The 15,581-nt window shown below is 40.8% G+C and overlaps 1 protein-coding gene across 3 annotated transcripts in view; it reads right to left on the reverse strand.

The window, feature by feature from the left end:
* Nucleotides 1-15,581, reverse strand: part of usp6nl (USP6 N-terminal like) — a 55,062-nt gene that overhangs the window by 19,877 nt on the left and 19,604 nt on the right. For 2 of the 3 annotated variants that reach the window (XM_015386783.1, XM_015386784.1), the window contains exon 2: nt 4,458-4,531. In XM_015386783.1, the coding sequence (XP_015242269.1) occupies nt 4,458-4,531 (74 nt within the window). Of the gene's footprint in view, nt 1-4,457; nt 4,532-12,665; nt 13,106-15,581 lie in introns of those variants that run through there. The other variant, XM_015386785.1, reaches the window with a different exon arrangement.

Genomic DNA, 15,581 nt, shown 5'->3' on the forward strand with positions numbered 1-15,581 from the left:
AGAAGAAGATATTAAATCAAGATCTATACTTTTTTTTTTGTACTTGTGGTTTTAACACTTGGTTACAAATGCATCAAAACGCCATCAGAAATAATCACCAAAGGCCGACCTCCATCTCTGTATCTATGATGTCATATTTACTCTTACTAGAAATGGTTAATGATTCATCACAACAAGAAGAGGGGGAAAAAAATAGATTTAATGTCGGTAATTACGGCCCTTAAAGAGAATCGGAATCAGCTGCAGCTCAGAGCTTTAAAATCAGCTGAAAAACATTCCTATTAGCCCAGATCCATTATTATTGTTTTTTTTACCTGTTTGAAAGCAGGAGCAGGGGAAATGGGGCAGAAAATGAAAAAGTATCCCTAATCCTATTTCAATGTGACCTTTAACCTTTAATACTAGAACTACAAAGGCCGTCATTTTGACTGTTCTGAGATTTTAAAGGGAAAGAAATTAATTTACATTAATCATGTGTTGCTCATGTCAACTGACTTTTACCATTTATATATTTCCTTTATTTTCATGTAGTTTTTTTTAAATGAAATAAAAAAGTAAAACACAAATATGTTTATTTTACATCGATCTTCCACAGCCGTCATTTTGTCGTCTCTATTAGTTGAATTGTAAATTCTTCCCGCGGTGGATTGACGTTTGTACCGTTGCCTAGCAACATTCTACCAAGAACTCTTTGGCTAATATGGAAAAAATGGCTTCCAGAAGAAAGCTAACAGTGAAACAGGCTTTAGAAATGCTTCAAAATATTGAAGATGAGATTCGGGTGGAGAGGGACCGATGTGGACGACTGGTTGGAAGGAAGAGCTCAGATTCTGATGTTTGCCCATCCCCCGGGATCTACTTTAAGAAAGAAAAACCAATTTTGAACAGAGGGGGTGGACTTAGGGTCCAGCTTTCAAAAACTTACAACGCAGCTATTGAGCTAATCCCTTCTGTTATTGTAGCAGCCCCGCCCCCTGCAGCAAAAACGCGCGTGCTGCTTCATTTTTTATGCTTGTCCAAGTTTAGTTCTGATGCCAACTGAAGCATCTTTGCTGCTCTAGCTGAGCGGTGGAAAGTGGGTCTGATGCGCGTTGGGTGGAGCTACCCTATTATCTCTTTGCCTGTAACAATGGCGGCTATATTTGCTGTGATCAGTGGGTAAAAAGTAGTTTTAATATGTTTTTAAGTGAGGAAGTCCGCCTGAAAACTTCATCAGAGCAGGCAGTTCATCCAGATTACCATCCTGCATTTAAATATTATGTCTCTGTAGGAGCCGCTCAGACCCCCGTACACCGGCGGAGCTCTGTCACTGGGAATCCCGTTCAACAGCAGCCTCTGGCCCGGTCGCCGCTTTGCAGGTTGCCTCCGCGGCTTGAAGGCGTTTTTAATGCAGGTAATCCAAACTACAGGCACCAGGATAATAAAATTCAAATGTTTTTCCGGCAGATTTCAGAACTTTAAGTTAATTTAGGCGTTAATAAACTGTTTCAGAGGAGTGATCATAGCGCTCTGCATCAGCAGCTCTGTGTCTGCCTCCCTGCCAGCTCCTAGATCAGCTTCTCTGATTGGTTGATGTGGAGGATCCAGCAGCAAAAGTTACATTTTTCAGCAGTAGTTGCCTTTGCAGCGCGTCAGATATTCAGAAGCTCATAAGTTGCTGCTCCTGCTGCTCTAGATGTGCTGCGGGACCTTTTGCTGCCCCTCGATGAGCGTCAACCATTGACTTTGCATGTAAACCAGCTGCTTTTGCTGCCTGCAGTGTGAACAAAAAGTCTACAGTCTAACAAAAGAAGCCAAACGACCCCCATTCCAAAGGGGTGGATCCCCTCGTTTCAATTTTCATGTTTTCTAAACAAAAACAAGGTTTTGATGGGCTGCTCTATAAAACCTCGAACTCATTTCTGACATTTTGAATAGAAAAAGCTTCCTGGATGGGAAGCGAAACGACTTGAAACTTGGAAACCAAGTCCAGTGGATTTTTCTTATTTTTTGGAACTATACAATAGTGAAACTTTTATTCAAGTTTTGGATAGTACTGCTCGCACCTCAGCCGGTCCACTCAGTGGCCCAAAGTCACACCAGAGCCTGTGGGCTACTATGATCACACACAGGCCGGTGTGGATGTGTCGGATCAGATGATTAGAAATTGTTAGGATAATTATCACTGAAGATGTGTGAGTTTATTACATCTTAGTATTGGCTGCCTGCTGCGTGTCAGAACTGATGTTTTCCCTAGTAGTTTATCTAATTAGGCCAGTTTGTCTGTTCGGATACACAGATATAATCTTCATTCTGTACGTGGCAAAGATTTGGTAATGAAATGAGAGCGGTGTCCTTCAGCTAATAACAAAGTGTGATTCTGATAAGGCTGGAGCCATGGATGTCTCATCATCTGCTAACGTCTATGATGTAAAATATGATGATGTGGCAGACTGGAGTTGTATAAAATGCCTCTTTACCTGTTAATCGGGGCCACTTCCTGAGAGGTGAGCCCAATCGGTAAGCAGCTGCCTCCTGTAACTCTAAGCAACTTCTCTGATCTGAGTAAGATTACAATTTCTATCTAAATCTGTTGTCATGTCTCCTGGTTGTTTAATACATATAAGTTATGAAGTGTTATTTAAAGAGTTTGTTGTGAGTGATCTCTGTTCAGGGAAAAGAACCGGAGAGTTAGAGCATCAAGGTACATTCAGGGAGCCTATCTTTAACAAAAGTATTCTATAAAAGCTCCAACACGAAGGTGGCTTGTGGCTGTATTTTACGATCTGGACATAGCAGCTATAAACGCGTTGGTTTTGTTAGAGCTGTTTGAATATCACCGTCTCACGTAGAGATTTTAATCTTGAACTGCTAAAACCGCACGCTCATTCCCCTCCGTCGCTGAACGCAGCTTTGGCGAGGCAAAGAAAACATCGCTGCACAGAGAAACGCTCATATGATGTTTGTCATAAATGTGAAAAAGTGGCAATCAATCAATTTCTCTACATAAAATTGTAATTTCAAACTTTGAACCTGTGTAGTAAAACAGTCTTATTTTACTGATTCATTTTAAATACAAATTTAGGCCATAAATAATAATAGCGTTTGAAAAACATATTACATCTATATCCACAATGGGTTTATATCGCACACTAGAACCATCTCAGTTGGTGACATCATCACTATTCGTACGTTCCATTGGGAAAAATGTCGCCCGTCAAATTGACGGCCAGTGAGAGTTCTAGTAGGATCAGAATTCTGGGAGTCTTGGTGTCAAAAAGAGGTCAGCTTCTGACAGACCTGAGAGGTTCAGAGGCAGAAACCTTTCCTCTGCTCACTTCTCTCAGAATGTGGTGCCGTTCTGTTGATACCAGAACCATGACCTGCAGTCCACTGGAGCTTAAAGCCAGACAAGGACGGCAGGTTTGGCTCCACAGCTCTGTCTGACAACCAGATGTTGAGGTAAAATATCTAAAAATTCATCTCCTTTCTGTTCTCCCTGCCAGCATTTCAACCGCTACCTCAGCAGAAACTCCCCATTTTAAATAAATAAATCCCTCTTCAGAGCTTTTATTCACCACAGACCACCAAGGGAAGATTAATTACCTCACAGCATTAGTTCTGTTTTAGTCTCTTGCTCAGTACTTGTAATTATTTAATAAAACCAGCTGTTCGTTGAACCCGGGCTTTCTTTTTTTTTTTAAGTCGGAGTTAACGCTTTAACATAAATGAAGCACAACTGTGTTAAAGTGAGAAAAAGCACTAAAACCCTGATGGTGGCTCACAGTAAAACACTTGAACAAACGCCTCCATCATCTCCACAGCCTCTAGACTCCTAATGAGGCAGCTTGATAGCAGCCTGCTGGATGATATTTTATCCACTGGGTTAAAGAGAAGACATCAGGAGCTCCTGAAGAGACAGAAAAAGTCGCCTCATGGTTTTTATTGGACCAAAATGCTACATGTTGAACAGTAACTATTAAGCTGTGAGGTAATAGTTATATAATGTCTGCCTTGTTGACAAGTATTTTTTCATCATTTTCTAAAGGAAACATGCAGTAATTAAAGTCGTAGGGAAGAGACTGTTCCAACCACTGCAGTTCCATTCTCTATAGTTATGCTGCTATAGGCTTAGACTGCTGGAGGACATAGGAGCCCCTTTTTCATCATTCTGCTTCATTCTATCTATTCTCCCACTGCAGAATCTGATGAGTCAATGAGTTGATGCAATCAACTGGTTTTCCTTAGATAGAAAACTTTGAATCAATCTGACTGGATGATCTGGTTGAACTGTTAAGTGCCTTGAGAGGACATGTGTTGTGAATTGGTGCTATAGAAAAAAACTGAATTGAATTGAATTATAGGTGATGAGGCTGAGATTTACAGGCTGCAGAGCCTTAGAGAGGGAAGCACCTGTAGAAACTGACAAGGACTCCAGTGCGTGCAGAAGGAAAAAGGAGGGCTGGGTTAGCTTCTACCTTGTCATATTTGGCGACGATATCCGCCCGCTCCTGGTCCAGTCTCACCGCTGCATCCTGCTCCGTATCAGAAGCTGGAGATAAAAAGAGGGAAAAGATTAGAAAATGAAGAACAAATAACGCCCAAATGGCTTTAGATTCATGCTCCTTCAGGTCTGCAGCTACTTCAGGAAACATGTTGGGTTCTGTGGCTCTCTGGGCTGCTTCTGTCCTTCTTATATTTGCTCAAATTTTTTCTGTTTTTTAAACTTTTTCGTGGAATGACTGAGAATCTTCACCAGCTTGAACTGATGGTGTTTCTGTGTGTAGAGAAGCAGCAGATGGACAGATCAGGACCGGTTACACTAAACAGAACAGATCGGTCCAAACTACAAACCTTTTAACTTTCCACCAAAGATGAGAAAACCTTAAACTGAGGACCAGAAGGAGAGAAGAGATCAGGAGCGTCTAATGTTGAAAGAATGTCAAACTGCAACAATGCTGGATTTAAAGAGGTTGAAAAGCATAAAGTCTTCTAGTTTCGGCTTTCCTCCTCATGTTCCTAACTAGCTGCCTCGACATGTCAGATTGCTGTCCTGTCACCACAGGCTCGCTTTGTGTCACTCCAGCCGGAAACAAACACCAGTTCTCTGAGCTGCCAGAGCAGAGCCAGCCTGACCTCAGAGATGTCTGCGATTAACAAACCAACACCTCAGAGCTCCTCTGAGCTGGAAACCAGATCCAACAACATCCTATAACAAACCCCATCGCCACTAAAACCTCCTCCTCACCTCCTCATTGCAACTGAACTCTACCTGAAGCCATAAATCCCCCAGACCGATGCCCCTGTCTCCACATGCAAAGAAAGACAGCAAGCTTCAAATCACTTTCTTATGACATGCTTTGGGTTTCATGGGTAACTTTATCAGAACTGATTCCCTTCAAGAAAAACTGAGCTTGAAAAATAAAGATGGACGTAAAAATCTCAGCTTTAAAAGGTGAAAGAAAGAACAGAACATTAAAAGGATAAATAACAGTAAACCATCAAACTTGAAAACAATACAAATATCAAGAAGTCATTTCAAAAATCCAACCAGAAAAAAAACCCAGACCTTAGATAAGCGGAGTGCTGTATGCATTGCAATCAGAGGCGACTGCATACACTGGATGCAACAGTCTCTTCACAGAAACGTTTTCTAAGGGTGGCCGGGCAATAACCAACCTTAAACAGAGGGGGTGGACTCGGGTTCCAGCTGTCAAAAAACCTAAAATGCAGCAATAGAGTTGATTCCTTCCTTAGATCACATGTGGGGTTCCTCAAGGCTCCATTCTGAGGCTCCTCCTATTCACCATCTACATGCTCCCAAGATCAGTTACATCAACTAAGCAGATGACACACAGCTTTACATCACAAAATCACCAGGTGACTATGAACCCATCAGATGGTTGGCTAAATGCTTAGAACAGATCAATATTTGCAGAATTTTCTACCAATTAATAAAAACTAAACTGAAATAATAATCTTCAGAAAGGAGGAGAGATCCAGAGTTAGCTCACGGCTTCAGCTGCTACAGCTAGAAACCACTGAATATGGCCTAGATGACATGATGGACCTGAACCTTCAGAGGTGCATTAAGGCAGTGACTAAGTCAGCCTTTTATAACCTGAAGATAAAAGGCAAATAAAGATCTAAAAAACTCATTCACACATTAATCTTTAGTAGAATTGATCACTGCAACATTCTCATCATAGTTTTGCCTAAAAAAGTCCATCAGACAGCTGCAGCTGATCCAAAACTCTGCTACTTGTGTCCTCACTAGAACTAAGAAAGTAGAGCACATCAGCCCGGTTCTGAAGTGCTTCAACTGGCTCCCTGTAGCTCAGAGATTAGACTTTAAAATCCTTCCGTTAGCCTAGAAATCACTGAATGGATCAGCACCTCAATGCATTATAGATCTATTGTCAGTGGATCTACCTTCCAGATCGCTCAGGTCTTCTAGTTCCAGCCTACTCTGTTCATCCTGAACTAGAACCAAGCCTGAAGAAGCAGCATTTGGTTCCTGTGCTTCAACTGTTTGTTTTACTACCTGCTTTTATCATTTTTTTATCTTTAATTTGCTTTTATTTTTCTTCTATTTTATTGTCTATTTTACGTAAAGCATTTTGAATTCTGCATGTACTGAATGGTACTGCATAAATGAACTTGCCTTGCCTTTAACTGCTGGTTCAGAGCAGTGAGCAGCTCTGAACACGGATGCTGTGAAGTGGGGTCATGTTGTGTTTATACTGAAGCTGGCAGTAAAGGAGGTGTTTGAAAAATCGCAGCTTCCTGCAGGAAGACGGATCAACCTTCAGAGCTGAAGGCTTTATTTTCCACAGTCATTGTTAAACACGCATTGAACGAACAAACCCAAACAGGCTTTGCAGAGATGCAGCCAGTCTGAAACCTCCTTTTATTAAACCCTTTATCTTTTTAAGCTTCATTTGCTGCAACGGTTTCAATGCCGAGATCAGCAGCTGCATCTTACAATCAGTGCAATTTAAAAAATAAATCAACACTTAAATTCAGTAATTTAGTTTAAAAAGGGGACTGAGTATAACCAATGGATGTCCTGGATGGGATCAGCAATTTTCAGCTCCAGTTTCTGCCTTCTGATTGGACGATCTGTCACCCATTAGAACCCACTGGTTCTGATAAATAGAATCAGTTGGAGCTGTTGAAAGCTTTACTGCCTGAACAGAAACCGTCTGGTTAGAGACGTCATCCAGACTAACACTGCTTTGGCATCAGAGAGGGAACTTTATTGAACCTCACTTCCTGTTTTTGCCAACAGAAAAGGCTGATTTATACTCATAAACCAGGTGTGTTGCAGTTAACGCAGATATGCCCCGCCCCTTTCGCAGACACTCTGATTAATCTCTCCAAAATCGTAGGTGACCCCAGACAGTGCCGCAGACAGGAGGCCTCTGATTGGTCAAATCTACATCCACTCTACATTATGCACATTTCCTGTTTGGTATCTTACCAGTTTGTTTTGTTTTTATGACCGCCATTGTGGAAAATGACTCGTGAAGATGGACGAGCTAGTAGAGCGAAGTGCGCGAGATCGCTGGGACCCTTTTCCACCTGGATCCTCGCTCTTCTTCGCCCTCATGTCCCTCCATTGTCACACAAGCTTGCACTTCCTCACCGCTTCGGCCGTATCTAGACCCACAGCTAGTTCCTGATTGTCCTTCTTGCGTTGCAGACCATGCTTCAAAATTGGGCATAAATCAAAAATATCTGCATCAAGCTCACTGCGACACACTGCTGCAGGAGGATAACCAGCCGTTAAGGTTTAGGAGTAAAGTGGAGGTGAGGTTCAGGTTAGGGATGCATCAAAGTTTTAGATTCTTGTCTATATAACCGTTAAATTACACTTTTGTGTTTTAGGTTTTGAGCCTTTAGCTTCTCTATTTTTATCGTTTGAGAAAAGGAATTAACAATGAAATAAATATATAGACCTGAGGGACATTTGATGACGAATCAAAAGAAAAAAATACATATATTATTTATCTTTAGAATAATTGTTAGTTACTACTTATACTTCAGTGATCAAGGTGTTACTTTATTGTATCTCTTATAGTATATCTGTTGGTTGTGCTGTTCTTTTAACATCTATTTGCAGGCGATGAAGCAGACTGAAAATGTTTTATCATTATCTCCTTTTTATCTCCTCTTTCTTTCATCTTTTCTCTTTTTTTTCCGTTTTTCCTTTCCTGCTCTACTTACATTGCAGTGTCCATATAATCTATAAAACTCCCTGCATGAATTATTATTAGGAATGCACCGATCCAATATTTATATCGGTATCGGTCCAGATATAAAGAAAAAAAAACTAGATCGGTATCGGTGACAATTGACTTGATATAGGGGCCGATCTATTCATTCTAACTCTATGCTATGTTCTGCGGTCATGCGGCAGCGCGACAACACAACACGGCCATATTGTTTATGATGTGTGGAGATTTTTCACGCTCTCTCAGCCTACTAGCCCAATGGCTACGTGCAATATTTGTGGGAGAAATGTTCCGAGGGACGGTGTTAAATCTTCTAACTATAACACCACCAACTTAATGAAACACCTCCAGAAGTTTCATAAAAAGGAACATGCTGAGATTATCGGACTCGGCAAACAAAAAGGAAGCAGCGGGAAGCAGCTAACTTTGATGGAAGCAAAGGAAAGAAGTTACATTTTTCCCATGTAACAGATACAGGCCAAAAAAAATCAAAGAGATGATACTTTTCTTTACATGTTGACCAAGTCAGAGAACTTTTGGTTTAAGATTTTGTGCACAGTTGTTAAATAAATAAGTCATAACATTTATATTCGGGTTGTTTCCTTTTTTTCTTTTTCTTTTTTTTTAAGAAAAGGGAAATCAAATGATACGCACAGAAGAATGATCCCAGTTTTTTTATTTTATTTCAAACAATAAAACTATTTTTTAGGTAATAATTTAGGTCTGTTTTTGGTATCGGTATCACATCGGTATCAGCCGACATTAAACTTCAAATATCGGTATCGTATCGGAGGTGAAAAAAGTGGATCGGTGCATCCCTAATTATAATTAAGCTATTTATATGCATAAATCAAGCGGAACACTATGGCGATAGCTAGGGATGCACGATATAATCGGCCCCCTATCGGTATCGGCCTGTATCGGCCTTAAAACTGAATATCGGACATCGGCCACCCCACCGATATTTAACCCGATATTTGATCAGCTTCTGAGTTTCTAAAGTCTATCAAACCAAAAAATACTACTTCTTCTTCTTCCTCAAAAACTTCTTTTTTACAGACTTAAAAACTTCTAAAGACGAGGGAAAAAATATCGATACATTAAAATATCACAATATCTTCATATGCTGATATATTGCCATTTAAAAACACCATATCAATCTCTTTTACTAATGAAATATTGCTATATGTCATCGTTATGCTACGAAATCCCCCGAAAATTCACGAAATTTTGCCATATTTTTATATGTTGATATATTGACGCGGTATCGATCTATTTTACTAACAAAATCTCACAAGAATTTGCTAAATATCACGAGAGTTTGTAACAGAACGATGAAATTTCACGAGATTTTGAAAGTAAAATAGATCGATACCGCGTTTTTAAAAATCTATTTGATATCAGCATATGAAAATATATTTGAGTATATTATTTTTCAAAGTGTCAGAAATGGAGAATAAAACTGCTATTTTCAATGACTACTTATTTTTTTCCAGCTTCAACATCGGTATCGATATCGGTTATCGGCTACATGAGTTTTAAAATATCGGCATATCGGATATCGGCCAAAATCCCAATATCGTGCATCCCTAGCGATAGCCGCACTGCTCCACTTGTGAAAGTAAAATCTGTTGGGCTCTTTTTGGCATCAAGACAATTATTCTTATTGCCACATCGCCAGACAGGACACTGGGAAAAAATAAATAATAATAATTGCTAGTTAGAGTATTTTTAATCCATTTCTGAAGTATTTAGGTATAAATGCCACATTTATTCACACCCCGGAATTAAAATGAATCAAGAATAGTATTTTTTTTAGCTATATTAAGGCTGATTAAATACCTATCGAGCTTTTTGTTGAAATATATGAAAAAAATATCCGTTATTTAAACTCTTGATCAACAACTTCTAAAGTTTTATGATTGTTTGTGGTTTTTTCCCATTGCCTTAACTAAATGGTTTTAATCACCTCATACAGATTTATTATGAAAAATCCACCAAAGTTGCCTCATAATGCAATGAAGATTCAAAACTTAATTAAAAGAAGATGTAAATTAAAATGTTTGAAAGCATTTAGCTCCTAGTTGGTTGGAATCGGAGGAACGATGAGTTTAGAAAGGCACTGAAAATGTCTTAAATCAAGCATATTTACCCTTGATTTTAGTAGGTAAGTGGGATGATTTGCCAAAGGAATGAGTATTTTTACTCTTAAAATAAGATTATTAGATAATATGCATTTGAAATAAGACAATGCAGTTGCTTTTTCTTATTTTAAGTGTAAATTGTCTTGTTCCATTGGCAGAATATCTCACTTACCTCCTCAATTCAAGAACAAATGCACTTATTTTAAGAAAAAATTACTTATTTAGATTTAGATTTTTTAGGATGAAGTTTAGGCTGAGGTTAGTGTTAAGTAAACATGGGTGAGGTTTAGGACAGATAAAGGGTTAAAAATGACTGGGAGTCGACACATGGTCCTCACTACGTATAGCAAAGGGAGAAAGTGTGTGTGTTTGTGTCAGAGGGCCTGTCAGCGCCGCGGGAGAGAAGCAGACCGGAAACAAACAAACGCTGAAGCTTTCCCTCCTCCTGCTGGTTCCCATGGAGATGAGATCCGGTCGGAGTGCAGAGCGAGTTTAGATGATCCTCATGGTTACTCCGTTATTAACTTCTGTGGCTTCTGGATCAGAACTAATTTAATAAAGTTTGCTGAGCCCATTCCCATCCTGACCACAGGAGGGCGATGGGGGAGGACAATGAATCTCTGTGGTGAACTGGCTGATAAACCACTGAAGCTTTCACTGGTTTGCCAGAACCAGAACAGAACCAGCACCATTTCCCCCTTTTTGCTCGGTAACTGGGGGCTGAAACAAGCAACCAGGTGCGGCCTGGTCCTTTAATTAGTCCTGAATAATGAGCCGACATGTTGGAGGCAACATGAAACATCAACGAGCTGCACTACAGTGAGCACGGTGGAGGCAGCATCATGCTAAGTGCTGTCTTCCTTTAAATAAAAAGAAGCTAAGCTATACTGGAAAAAAACAAGCTAAAAATAACTAAAGATTTCTTAAATTAAGCATATTTACCCTTAATTTGAGTAGGTAAATGAAATAGTTTGCAAATAGAATGAGTATTTTTACTCTTAACATCTGATAATTTGATAATATGCATTTGAAATAAGGCAATGCAATTGTGTTTTCTTATTTTAAGTGTAAATTGTCTCTTTTACCTCCTCAATCCAAGAAAAAATGCACTTATTTTAAGAAAAAATGATATAAATTAGATATAAATGTCCTTCTAAGCTCCAGGAGATATAGAAGAACCAAGGATGAAAGTTCTGAAGGGCTCAACCTGAGCCCAGAGATGCATCAGTGCAGTTTGTGACCCGTTATCGGTCTGCTGCCCAGAGGTCAAAGGTCAGAGCTGGAAAAACTGTCAACAGAACTGAGTGAACGTGAGCAGAACTAACATGGATGCATCGATGTCGGGCGAAGGAGCCAGAAGTTCTGCAGCCGTTTCAACCTGCGGGTCGGGTTCTGCTCCCTCCCGATGGGGAACCAGCAAACAGGAAGTGAAAACCGTCCTGAAGGAGGAAGTTGGTTGGTTCCGCTCAGACCTCAGCAGGTAAACATTAACTGAAGCAGTTAACAGATGAGTTCAGAACCACTGGGACCTTAGATCCATAGAGAACCTTTCACAATAAAAGCTGAAGATTCTTCTGATCCTTTCCTTCAGAACTTCTTCAAGCAGAGATTTCATTTCTTCAGTCTTAGAACCAGAACTTTCTGGGTTCTCCATGCAGAAGGAGAACAGAGAGAATTAGGAAAATGAAAGCTTGAGCGTGGATCCTGTCCGACCCGATCCAGGAGATGAAATCATGTTCTGACCCATAAAACCCTCAAAGATTTTCCCTCCAAACAAAACATCAAAAGTGAAATAAATAACCAGCCTGAATTGGACCCGATGCACCGAAACAGACAGAACCGGGTCCAATTTATGCTCACTGCACCTCGACCCACTGGGCCCGGTTCTGTAAATTACAGGCATTTTTAGAGTCCAAAGAACCTTCCAGAAACATAGAATCAATATTTTGATTTTGTTCTTAAAATTAGAAAACTAAAAACAACAAGGAAGCTTATTAGAACCATACCGGATCAGATCCAGAACCTTTCACCATTAAATGTCTTGGTAAAGTTCTTATTCTCCACATAAACAGATTCATTCATGATTGACTCATTTTATCTGCAGGCAGAGCGGGTCGGGTCCGATTCCCATCAGGACCGAACGCATCCATCAATCAGTCAGTGATTTTCTGAACAGAATCTTCTGGAAGTTTCTCCATTATCCAGAAAAAAAAATCTTTCAGAGATAAAAATCTGCAGCAACTCATCAAGCATCTGATCAGAGTCACAAAGGCCGGCGGCCCAGAACCGGGCCGGACCTCCTCACCTTGTCTAAAGGGATCCAGCGTCTCCTCCGGGCGAGCCTTGGTCCGCATCGGTCCCGGTTCTGCCTGATCCAAAGGTCAGAAACGTTAAATCGGGGCCGTCTCACGGCATCACGGTCGCAGCTCAGATTCAGAGGAGGAACCAGAACCGCGGGCCAGAGAGAAGTGAGATCAGAGGCGCTGGTGTCACAATGCTGCCGTTTGTGGCAGGAACCAGGCGGCAGACGGGTCGGACTGCAGCGCAGAGCCGCTCCCACTCACAGCATTCCACCACAACGGGCCGCATTCAGCAGAAGCACACGCTGCGGACCGCACTGCAAAGATCGCTTCTTAAGAAGAGATTAAAAAAAAAACCTATTCCCTCTTTGGGTTTGTTCTCACAGCGAAGCGTCAGATGATGACGGCTCCATGATGAGCGATCCGTTAGAAGCTCGTTAGGAGTGATGAGGCGTTCAGAGGGTGAGTGGGCTGACCGAGGCCAGCAGCAGGAGAAGAAAGGAAGGAGTTCTGCTCTGATCTGGGTTCTATCTGCTGCATCGGGGCAGGAAACATCCCTGCGGAGCTCCAGGATCACAGCCAGACCTCTGGGAGCAAACATTCGGGTTCCTGCTGCTAAAACCTGATCTTTCTAAGGGCCCTGGAGGGGAAGAGCTTCAAACGGTCATTTTCTCTGCTGCAGGTCAAACATGGACTGATCCCCTACCATGATAATAAAACATATCTTTATAAAGATATATTTAACACAAAGGTTTGACTTTGAGGTTTAATATAGATTATATTTTCTCTATACTGCCTGATAAATACTGTAATATGGAAAATATGTATTTTTTTCCAGTTCTTACAGACTTCCACCTCTAAACAGTGGAGATAAAAAGCAGATAAAGGAGAAATGGGACAGGAAGAGGAACAGCGAGGTCCACCTGAAGCAGGAGTAGAAGTTATCCTGCAGCAGACGGAGCAGATTCACATCAATTCTATTCAGTTTATTTCTATAGATATTCCAATTCACAACACATGTCATCTCAAAACACTTCACCAGATCATCCAGTCAGATTGATTCAGTTTTCTATCTAAGGAAAACCAGCTGATTGCATCGACTCATTGACTCTTCAGCAATCCCTCACACTAAGCATGCTTGTAGCGACAGTGGAGAGGAAAAACCCCTTAGAACAGGCTCCCATGTCAGAGGATTAAAGAGAGTACATCCAGTTAGTCACAGTCAGAGAAACAGGACTACACTGAAAAACAGGCCGATCATTAGAAAACATTTCACCGGAATCCATAAAGAAACGGAATAAATCAGACGGCAGCAGCAACGTTCAGCGACCAGCTGATGAAACGCTCGTTAGCAGCCAACGGGAACGCAGAGCTAGTTGTGTTCTTTATCTGATTGGAGATGCTGATGGCCCATAAAAAGATGATGGTAGCAACATTTAGGAAATACAGAAGCCGTTTCTAAATATATGTACTTGTGCGTTCTCGTGTAATCGTGAAACATCATCAGCCTCAGCCCTAGTACTGTTCCATTTCACAAGAACAGCAGACAGAGAAAAGACAAAGTCCCCGCATGTTGTTCTCACCCCTCCCTCTTTACCCAGCATGCATCAGAGCAGACTTGTCCGTTGACAGCTATCCCAGCATGCACTGCAGCAGCAGCTCATAGAGCTCAGAGTATTAAGTTTAAAGTTCTCTTTTCTGTTGCTGTTGTTCAGTAAAAGTACGTTTTAAGATCATTTGAGGCGAGAATGTTATACTTTTAAGCGTCATTGTATGGCCCATTTACTGATTTAATGTGTCATTTAAAAAATTCCAAAGTTGAGAGGACTGCTGGCTCTGATGGCGAGTTTTTTGTTTTATTTGGCAAAATGTTCATTTGATTTGTGTTTATCTGACTGTGATCATAATTATTCACCCACTAAATGGAAAAGTCATAATTTATCTATCTATTTATAATTTATCTAGAGACTATTAATAACAGGAGGTGAAATGCAGCTCCAGACGAGCAGAGCGTGTGGTGATGTCATCGGTACGCTTCTGTTCCAGTTGTCCCATATTTATGCTGTGTGCTCCCGTTCTCCACACTTTCCTGTGTTCTTCTGAAGAACATACTTGGCGAGGACACAAGTCCGTACTCACGTTCTAGTGAATTCAAGGCCAGAGGGCCCTGTCTGTTAGCCATGCTAATGTTGCTAAATGTGCTAAAAATAATGCTAATTAGTTTAAAAGATGTCATCAGGTCAAGTTTCTACGCTGCTCTTCTAAAATCATATTTAATTGCATCATCGCTTCCATTAAGAAACGACAAAAAATAAACCCATGGCTGAAAGTAAAATAAACAAACAAAAAAAACTCAGTTAATTTACTCTGTAGCGTTCATTATAGATCTGCATGAAATATTTCTATGAGGGCTCCTCTCACACTCAGAGATAGAGCGCCGGCAGCTGCACCGCTTCCAGCTGCTGATGCTGTCCGGGATTATCTCAGTTCCCTCTGAAGGCAGCAAATAAATGCAGCGAAATTAAAAACAAAGGCGACAGTAAGATGGAGAACCTGGAGAAACTGTGGAGGTTAGAAAGCCTCAGACTGAACATTTCATATGGAGTAGAGACACAGCAGCCTCCAGAGAAACCATCATCATCATCACCACCATCATCATTATCATCATCACCATCCTCATCATCACCATCACCATCCTCATCATCATCATCATCACCATCCTCATCATCACCATCATCACCATCATCATCCTCACCATCACCATCATAATCATCACCATCATCATCCTCACCATCACCATCATCATCATCACCATCATCACCATCATCCTCATCATCATCCTCATCATCATCATCATCACCATCATCCTCATCATCACCATTCTCATCATCATCATCATCACCATCATCATTATCATCATC

The sequence above is a fragment of the Cyprinodon variegatus genome, unplaced genomic scaffold, assembly GCF_000732505.1.
Source record: "Cyprinodon variegatus isolate N-32 unplaced genomic scaffold, C_variegatus-1.0 Scaffold376, whole genome shotgun sequence".
Lineage (NCBI taxonomy): Eukaryota > Metazoa > Chordata > Actinopteri > Cyprinodontiformes > Cyprinodontidae > Cyprinodon > Cyprinodon variegatus.